The sequence below is a fragment of the Silene latifolia genome, chromosome 2, assembly GCF_048544455.1.
Source record: "Silene latifolia isolate original U9 population chromosome 2, ASM4854445v1, whole genome shotgun sequence".
NCBI classification, from domain to species: Eukaryota; Viridiplantae; Streptophyta; class Magnoliopsida; order Caryophyllales; family Caryophyllaceae; genus Silene; species Silene latifolia.
The window spans coordinates 91,612,585-91,622,743 of NC_133527.1; the positions used below are offsets into that span (position 1 = coordinate 91,612,585).

The 10,159-nt window shown below is 36.6% G+C and overlaps 2 protein-coding genes across 2 annotated transcripts; both read left to right on the forward strand.

Annotated features, from left to right (window-relative positions):
• Positions 1-206: 206 nt before the first annotated feature.
• LOC141641083 (protein FAR1-RELATED SEQUENCE 5-like) lies at positions 207-1,831 on the forward strand. The gene is made up of 2 exons (XM_074449760.1): positions 207-213; positions 705-1,831. Exons 1-2 carry the CDS (start codon positions 207-209, stop codon positions 1,829-1,831), a joined length of 1,134 nt encoding a protein of 377 aa, XP_074305861.1.
• A 103-nt stretch (positions 1,832-1,934) lies between these two features.
• On the forward strand, positions 1,935-3,902 carry LOC141641084 (protein FAR1-RELATED SEQUENCE 2-like). The gene is made up of 3 exons (XM_074449761.1): positions 1,935-2,481; positions 2,588-3,107; positions 3,896-3,902. Exons 1-3 carry the CDS (start codon positions 1,935-1,937, stop codon positions 3,900-3,902), a joined length of 1,074 nt encoding a protein of 357 aa, XP_074305862.1.
• Positions 3,903-10,159: the final 6,257 nt, after the last annotated feature.

Consider the following 10,159-nt stretch of genomic DNA (forward strand, 5'->3'; position numbering starts at 1 on the left):
TCATATTATTCCAATTATTTCCTTTGTTCAGGTACGTAATTGCCGTTTTTCGTCCTTATGTTTCGCCTTCGTTCTTATCTTACTCTGTTTGTTCTTATTTATTTGTTATTTTCAATTTACTTTTGTGCTTCCTTAAAATTCGGTACGTTTTTGTTTGATTTCCAGATTTTCCTGCTCAAATCTCTGCGTATTCAATCTTCATTGGGATGTCTGGTATGTTATTCTTCTTAATTTTGTGCTTTCAGCGTATTCTGAAATCTCTGCGTATTCTCTCTTTATTTTGTACTTTCAGCTTTCAATCACATGTTCGTCATACTTTTGGTAAATATTTTTTGTTCATTGACGTTCTTATTTTGCTCAATATGTGATATTGTTTTCTACACCTGGTGATATTGTTTATGTTGATATGTACCATTGTATATTCACGTTTGTGATATTGTTTTTCAACTTCATGTGTGATATTTGTTCCAGAGTACGTGATATTGTTTTCCTGGATATGTGATATTGTTTAGGCACTTGTGTGATATTGTTCCTGTAACATTCCTTGTGATATCGTTTTCCATCTTCATGTGTGATATTTTTCCCAAACAACGTGATATTGTTTTCCTGGATATGTGATATTGTTCAGCCACTTATGTGATTTTGTTTTCGTCCATATCTTTTAGACTTTTTCTTGTTATTTTACATTTTACTTTTCTTGCTAGATCCTACAAGTAATGTAACTTCTTCTTCCTGTAATGATCTTCATGTCTCTGCCATTACCTCTACAGATAGTGATGATATTGTTGAGTCTTCACTTACTTCTACTGTTCTAATTGAACCACCTGATGCATCTAGTTCTACTCCACATGTTGAACAACATTCTGTTCCTTCTCGTGTGCATCAACTACTTTTGGACTCCACACCTGGTGGTAGTGAATTGTGGACAAGGAATGTTGCACCTGAGTTTAAACCTTATATTGGCCAGTTGTTTGGGAAGTTGGAAGAAGCTATTAGTTTTTATGATGTGTATGCAGAAGCATGTGGTTTTGAACCTAGGAAGTCTTCTCAAAAAAGGTTTGTTTCTGGTGATGTGAAGTATAAATTTGTTGTTTGCAACCGTGAAGGTTTTAAAGATCGTAAGAGGAAGGCTACTGTTTTAGATAGTGGAAAGGAGCAGGCAACTCCCAGGCCTTTTGATATCAGGAACACTAAATTAACTAGGATTGGTTGTACTGCTATGATTGAGTTTCGCTATAATGGGGATGGTTATGTTGTTTTTCAGTTTCGTGAGTGGCATAATCACCGTCTTTGTTCACTTAGAAATCAACAGTTTCAAAAAAAATACAGGCACCTCCATCTTTACCATAAAAAGACAATTATTGATCATTCAAGGGTTAATCAAGGGCCAACAAGGGCATTTAGAAATGTCAAGGAATATGTAGATGGCTATGAGAATGTTGGAGCTCAACTGGTTGATTTTAAGAATTTTGGAAGGGATATCAAATGTTTCATAGGAGACCGAGATGCTCAACTGTTTGTTAACTATTTTGAGGATAAACGTGATACCACTGAAGGTTTTTACTTTGCTTATGAGGTGGATTCTGGTAAATGCTTGGTTCGTGCGTTTTGGTGTGATGCAAAGTCTCATAGAAACTATGCTTTGTTTGGTGATTACATCACTTACGATCCAACTTACAGTACGAATAAGTATTGTATGCTTTTCACTCCTTTTATCGGCGTAGACCACCACAAAAGGTCGATTACTTTTTGCTTCTCGTTGCTATTTCATGAAGATGAAGATTCGTTCACATGGGTCTTTCAAAAGTTCCTTGATTCTATGGGACAATGAGAGCCACACTTTGTATAATAACTTATCGGTGTCTTTGGAATAAAGCTGGGTTTGCGTCTTTGTCTTCAAACATGCTAAGCGCAGATATTGCATGTGGCATATCATGCAAAAGCTTACTGATAAGGTCGGGCCTGCAATTTCGAGAGAGACTGATTTTGTCAGCCGTTTGAATGCTATTGTTTGGGATGCTGAGTTAGAACCTCTTGAATTTGAAGAAAAGTGGTGTCAGTTGGTCAATGAGCATAATCTTGACGGTAATTCCTGGTTATCAACCATGTTTAGAAAAAGGAGGAAATGGATCCCAGCTTATTTTCGTGATGTTCCTATGGGTTGTCTATTACGAACAACTCAACGTTCTGAGAGTCAGAATAATTTTTTCAAGCGTTTTGAAAATGCACATGGTACAATTGTTGAATTCTTGATACGGTTTCAAAGTGCCATTGATGTACAGCGCCATACTCAAAAACAACTTGATAGAGACGATGATTGTACTCTTCCACAATTAGCGACTTCTCTTAAGTTGGAAGCTCATGCTTCCAAGGTTTATACAAATGTTTGCTTTCTCGATTTTCAAGTAGAAGCTTCTGCTTCTATTTGTTCCCTTAGAGTTGGTGGCTTCACACCACCCGCAAACGGTGTAGAATTAATTGGTATTGCTGATGCCGAACGCGAAGACCTACCAAGTCGTCTACAATTCTCTAACGAATGACGCTGAATGTTCTTGCAAGTTGTTCAACAGAAAGGTATTATTTGTAGACACATTATCGGGTTTACTCGGAAAACAAGTCCACACTTTGCCCGATAAATACATTCTTATGCGGTGGACCAAGAATGCACATAAGATCCCTCTTTATGGTCCACATGATGAGTTAATTGAGGATTTTGATGCCACTGATTTACGAAAGATGGAAATGTGCAAGTTATGGTCAGAGTTCTACGCGACCATCAGTGTGCTCAAGAATGTGTCTACGAAGGACATCACTGATCTTGTTGACACACTTAAACAATTCAGGGTGAAACTCAATCCGCAATTAGAGTCAATGACCAAAGAGCAGGAGTTGGAGATGCTTCTTGGGTGCAGTTCCTCAACTGAGGTGAGGATTCTACCACCTCGTCAGGCAAAGAACAAGGGTAGCGGGAAGAGAATGATCTCCAAAAAGCAACAATGCATAGCTAAAGCGGAGAAGCCTAAAAGGCTTTGTCGTAATTGCAAACAAATGGCTCACCATGATAAACGAATCGTCCTAATGCTTTTGTACCTGATGCCGACAATAAGGTATGTTCACTATGAACAGTCTATGTATGAAACTTTTTATCTATGCTGTATGGTCACGAGTCAGAAACAATACCACATGTTATTTAAAATAATATCACATATTATACTAAACAGTATCACTATTTGACGATACCAGAATGTGATATTATTTGAGGATAACAGAATGTGTCAACACATCTGTCTCAAATTTCTTTTATATTTTCCTGGTAATTTTAGAAACAATACCACATCTTATTAGAAATAATATCACACTTTTGTAGTACACAAGATATCACCGCTTGAGGATAACAGAATGTGATATTGTTTGTAATTGTTCCGAGATAGAAACAATATCACACTTCATTTGAAATAATATCACTCCTTATATAAAATAATATCAACTGTTTCACCTTTTTGTATTTTCGGGGTAGTTCGGATGAGGATGATGATCTTGATGATGGTTGATCGATCGAAGGAGTTTTTGTTGATGGCGCTCATTAATTATAGCAGCAGCAAATAGACGACATTCTTTATGACTAGTATATTAATATAGACCACAACATTCATTAAAGTATAAATTATACTTTATTTTATATAGAAAGTACTCGTACTCGGAGAATATTTGATTATTTTATTTGTCTCAGTTGTCTTGTTTTTGTATTTTGTGATACTGAGAAACAATATCACACCTTACATTTATATATTTCACATCTTACTCTAAACAGTATCACTACATCGGGACTACTATATATGCCTTTTGCTTTAAGATTTTCACATCTTGTGTTTTGTCTGTTGTCAAAATATGGCAGTTCCTAATATGCTTCTGCAGTTTTCTAACACAATATCAACTTGTGTACACAACAATATCACAACATTGTGAAAACAATATCAACGTAAGACTTAAACTTACATATTCATATTGTGATATTGTTTAGTCATCTGTGTGATATTGTTTAACATACTGTGCGATACTGAGAAGCAATATCAACCTGTGTACACAACAATATCACAACATTCTAAAAACAATATCAACGTGAGATTTAACAATCCATATCCATAGTGATATTTTAAAGTAAATAGTGTGGTATTGTTTTAGCCCTGTGTGATATTGAGAAGCAATATCACAACAACTATTACACAATATCACACCAAACGTGAAATAATATCACACTTTAGCAACAGTTAGATGACATCCAAAATAGCCATCACTACTTTACCATTATAAAAAGTTACCATTAAATTCCTTTTTGTACTACCATTACATACCCTTTAGTTTAATTACAACTTCGTTCTAACAAATATAGTAGTCCTAATTCTTTCCTCTACCTCTACCGCGGTTCTTCGGATTTTCAACGGTCTTAATCCTACCACGTTTGTATGTTACTGCGGGCTCGTTCCTACGATCTTCACCATCTTTTCCGGAATCAGCTCCTCTGTAAAGCATATCCATACCAACAGTCATTTATTATTTCTGGACACCTTTGTCCTAATTACTATCTATCTTTTTATATATACAATTGTAAATTGTTTTTACCTTTTCCTAGGAGATTGCCGAAGAATTGGCAATTCTGTGTTAATAATCGGTTTCTTAGTACAATCCTCCTTTGCTGTTTCTGGAACATATTCTTTATTTGTCTCCTCCACAACAACATCAGCATTCTCTTTTGTTTGAACTTCTGCCATTGGTACTTCCTCTTTCTGCTTCCCTTTCGCCTTTTCGTTGTTCTTCCTCTGTTGCTTCAATGTCTTCCATATTTCATCCTTCCCATCTGAAAATTATTTTACTTTTTCGATCAAAGGTGTTCTGTTCTCATTTATGTCAACTAAAAGCAATGCTGCTGCCATTTCTAGCCAGTAGTATCGCCTATACACTTTTTGGTTCAGGTCGGCTTCAAACATTACACCCTCATATCGAATCATGTGCATCATTAAGAAGTTCCCAGACTCAGTATTGTTCATCTCTGTCTTTTGCCAAGGGAAGTTGATGTTGACAACATCAAACGTTATTATATCATCTGCTCTTCCACGTTCTTCTTTGCTAAGTAGTCACTCATGTGCTCCGCCTACAATATTACGGTTAACCATTAGTAATAATTTCACAAACACAGAAATCCATTATTTCAACGTTACTATACAGCAATACTTTAAAGAACTATCAATTAATCATACCACCAAATCTGCAACTTTGTGTATTTGTGTTTGCTCCCATTCGGGGTACTCTGTGTTGTCCAGCACTTCCACTGTCTCGGTTTTGAAATTTATACAAACACAGAAATAATGCTCTTTCCATACCATTAGAATAAAAACCAGATCTGCTTGCAGGTTTCAGGGAACTGTGTTTCTTCTAATGAATTCGTCCCATTCTTCGAACATCTTTTCTTTAATCAATTCCCTGTCTCCAGCTCCTTCGGTTTTAATTTCCTGTTTTGAATATATATGTTACAAGTCCTATTTTTTTTTAAAGAGTGATTATATTTAATCAAACTAAATGGACAGCTTACCATGTGTCGAATCCCAAAAAACATCACACTTGTTTCACATTTTTCTGTGTGCTCAATATGGTTCAGAATGAGGGTCCAACATTCAATCGCATTGCTACTGACGTGCTCATTTGGAAGCAACGACAATATATCGTTTCTGACAAGATATTGATCATTACTGAATTTGGCAACCACCTCACTGCTCCAAACATTAACACAAACCAAATTAAAATAGTGCACACAATATCACACTTCTCTAAAAACAATATCACATCCCTTAAGAAACAGTATCACAAAAAATAGCAGTTATGATAAAATAAAAGTACCATCAAATTTAAATAGTGCAAACAATATCACACTACTCTGAAAACAATATCACACTCTTTAAGAAACAAGATATCACGAAAACATACTCTAATGGGAAATCGTGGTCGTCCAATAGGCGGTAGTCAAGCACTTGTTTCCTCATGGTCAACATCTTTGCACACAGTGATTTGTTAGCCTTCATAAACCTTGAGATGACCTCCACGTTAGAATCTGCCACACCACAGTTGTATGTGCTCCCAAGGCCATCTGATTTCCCCCTCCTACTGCTTCCCACCACACTGGCAGAACCATCTTCTACCACACCTACAAAAATATTTATTTTTGTTATTTGAATATATAATGCTTATATCTAATGAAAATAAGTCAATGTTGAAGAAAATAACCTGTTTTTTTTGTACAGGAGTTTGAACATTCTTTTTCCCACCTTTCCCTCTCTTTCTTTTGCTTGCTGCTTTCCTCTTTGCTACTAATTTAGGCAACAGTGTCCCTTTGATTGCATTAAGGTTTGTAACCTTCCTCAGGACCTGACTCCTACATTTATTTAAATCGCTCAACACAAGCGTTGCCGCACTCCCCCCCTGTACAACCGCCTCTTCTTTTCATCGTTCGATTCACATTTAAAATCTTCACCCACAAAAAACATCATGTGGAACATCATGAATAATCCACAATCCAGGTTCAACTCTTTTGTTTGCCAATCAAAGGCGACATTTGTCAGCACATAGTCCTGTACTTTCGTCCCACTTGCATAACCTTTACTGTTGAGGTAGTGCCCGTAAACAGCTACCTGTTTATGTTTATAAAAAATAACTATCAAATTTCAATCTTTAGCTAACAAAAGCATTATATCCTTAGTTCTTATTTTTAAATATAGTACTTACAGTTAAATGAGCAAGGTGTACATGCTCCTCGTCCTCAAAATGATCATAATCTCGGTTGTCCAAGTAGAACATTTTTTCCCTCTTGGTGTCAATACAGACGCAAATGTAGTGGTCTTCATATAGCAAAGATATGAACACCTATAGAAATATTTTATAGAAAATAACACTGTCATTCACAGACCATAGCATACAATATCACAAGTAATGAGTAACAATATAACAGAATATATAATACAATATCACAACTAAAATAGCTACCTGATTTAAGAAACAATATCTATACTTACTTCGACAATATCGGATAATTAACTTAACAAAGATCGGATAATTAACTTAACAAGATCGAACTAAAAGTACTTTTAAATTCTTACCATATCTGAATTTAAATTAAGTGGCTGTTTATATTGATTTGACCACATATCCCATGTCCTCCATACGTCTTCCTTCAGTCTTGTCAGTTCATCAACATCTTCTTCATCTATAAGTAAGATTTTCTCCATACCACCCTGTTTGTTTATAACAGAATTGATTAGTCGTGTTGACAGATTTTTCCACGTAATTTAAAACACAAGGAACACATGAGGTTTATGTTTCCCATACCGAGTGGGCAAGGCCATAGAAAATCCTTGTCGGTCTGTTGCTGTGTTTTGGCGCCATTTCAAACTGATTGAGCAATATTGCCCATGCCTCAATAACCACTGCTTCTATTTTAGTGTCAAGCAACAAAGACTCAATATCGCTCTTTGGTATGTTATGGTAAATACCAAAGTCACAGACAATCTCTCTGTACCATTTTCCAAAAAAATTAGCATATTAGTTTTAAAATTATTTTTATGTAGTAGATTAATTAATGTCTTACATTCAAAAAATAAACTTACGTCTTCTTAATCGCATGATCTGTAAGGAAGCAATAATCCATGACTTCTTTCCGACGCTTAAAGACAGTTTCAAATAAATTGTCTTGTCTGAACATGGAATCTGAGACAAGTTGAGCATCCTTGTCTGGCAAACCACAGTCCATAGTACACCCCAAATTAGGAGGTAACATATCTGCCGTTTCAGGTATTTTGTTCATGTTGTCCGCGTGCAACAAATAGTCATTGATGCTCCTTGTTCCCGCTGTTTCCAACTGAACATTTGGAACAACCTCCTTCATATGAGACCCCACACTTTTATCATCATTTTTCTCCCCAGCCTCTTTTCCACTGCCTTCTGTGCATGGGTTCTTAGTATTCAGGTCCTCAACAGTTGGTACATTGTTAACATTTTCTTCAACATCTTTTCCAATTCCCTCCTTAACATTTGTTACGTTCTCAACATTTGCTGTATTCCCATCCCTTTTTGCAGCCTCCTCATTCATTTCCTGAACCTATTTTTCAATGCCCTCATTTGGTTTATCTGTGTTAACCTTCTCAACAGTCTTGGTCCCTCCTAAACCAACATTGATTACACCTTAATCAAGCTGTGTCAACACATCTGTCTCCTTGTAGACACCTCGTTTCTGCACCTCTCGCAAACCACCCGGTGATGATTGGGCCGCATGTTTGATTCGCGGAACGATTAGTGACAGTTCGTAAGATTATCGTCAAGTGATTGCTCAAATATTAATGTCAACCTCTTAAATGTCATCTACGTGCCGATACGGTCGTTTTGGCAGTAATTAGAGTACATTCGGAGTCCGGGTCAAAAACCGTCTCCATTTTCTGATAACTGTTAAATCCCGAGTCAGAATGTTCTGGAATGTTCCGGATATTTCTATTCCATATTTCTCAAATTTTATCTTTTGGCAAATAATATCCCGTAATATTCAAAAGATAATCGAATTATTTCCGTCCTACCATAACTTAAACGCGAAATCTTTCTTAAGCGGAGGAAACCTCCTGGGAATAGACGCAGTCTTTGCGCCTCTTCCAAGGGACGCAGTGGCTGCTGCGCCTCTTCCCAGGCCCTTCTTTGCATGATTTACGTATCTTTTTTATATCTTTCCGAGATTCACTTCCAAAGAGTCTCCGAAACCCTATTCCTTCACGTGATTAGTATAAATAGGAGCTTTCGTTCCTCATATTTCTCACGCGAGTGTCCGCCCTTCTCTTCTCCCTTTGCATTCTAGACTTCGTTCTTACTAATTGGCGCCTACGTGCTTGGACTTCCGACCACGTAAGCTCAGATCTTTCCGGGTACCAGCCTCTCCGTTGCATGACCGACCAATTTGACCACTACACTCAATCAATCTAATTAATCAACTTGTTAAATCGTTTTCCTCTTTCGAGGGCACTCTTTCCTTGCATTTGCGTCGAGCATCACTAATCGATCTTCTTAGTTCTTCTCGTTCCGTCAACATGTAAGTCTGAGGGTGTATTAATTCTCTTTTATTTATTGTATTTTTAATTATTGCATAACAATTGTAAGGTTTATGTCGAAAGCATCTCATTAAAACCGATTTCTAAAACCGTCTTTAAAACCTTTTTTGTGGATTTCCAGTAGACAGACGTCGAGAAACGACGCAGCAACCGCTGCGCCTCTTCGAAGGAGCGTAGCACCTGCTGCGCCTCTTCGTGAGGCTGCCGCAGTTCCTGCTTCTTTTCTTCTTCCTCCGTCCTCTGTAATTCGTGTCAAATTAATTTGTTTTGTTTTGTTCGTCTGTTAATTCTCTCACATGATAGTTTAATAATTCATATGTATATTAACCATCATCGTTAACATGTTTAAATCGTCATAAATCCGACTCTAATCCCAAATAATCAATATTTGCGGGTTTTCGTCATTAAATTCAAACCCGGATTTTAGGGATTCAATTCGTTCATGTTGGATTTCTGGGATTCATCGTTGATATATTTTCACCTGTTTTGTTCATTAATTCGTCGTCGTTCATCATGTTTAGTTAGTAATTCGTTTAGTTAGTTAGTTTAATTAATCATTCATTAACATCGACCCTTCACATAATTAATCTGTCTTGTTTCCGTCTCATCCACGTTTTACTGTTTTATGACATTAATCATATGTAAATAATTCATTAATCACTTTCATCCGAGTCTAATATCGTAATCAATCCCTTAAATTAACAAATAACATTAACGGTTTGCAGTTCCGGCTTCACAGCCAGAACTCACCCTTGGAACGACGCAAAGAATCGCCGCGCCTCTTCCAAAGGGCGCAGTGCCTGCTGCGCCTGTTCCAGGGTGAATTCTGTCCCTGAACTCCGTTTCTGCCTTGACCTAGTTTAATTAGTAAACGTATTAATCAACTAATAATCGTATTATCACGCTAATTCCTGTTCGTATTTATTTGTTTTATTTTCTTTGTTTCTTTTTTCTCAAATCATCCGTTTTAAAGGTATTTTCGACATAAATCGCCTATCCCAATGTAATTAATGTAATTTTCATTA

Coding starts and splice junctions, on each gene's coding strand:
- LOC141641084 (XM_074449761.1), top strand. CDS start 1,935: ATGCAAAAGCTTACTGATAAGGTCGGGCCTGCAATTTCGAGAGAGACT. Junction 2,482..2,587: donor AAACGGTGTAGAATTAATTG/GTATTGCTGATG, acceptor TATTATTTGTAG/ACACATTATCGGGTTTACTC.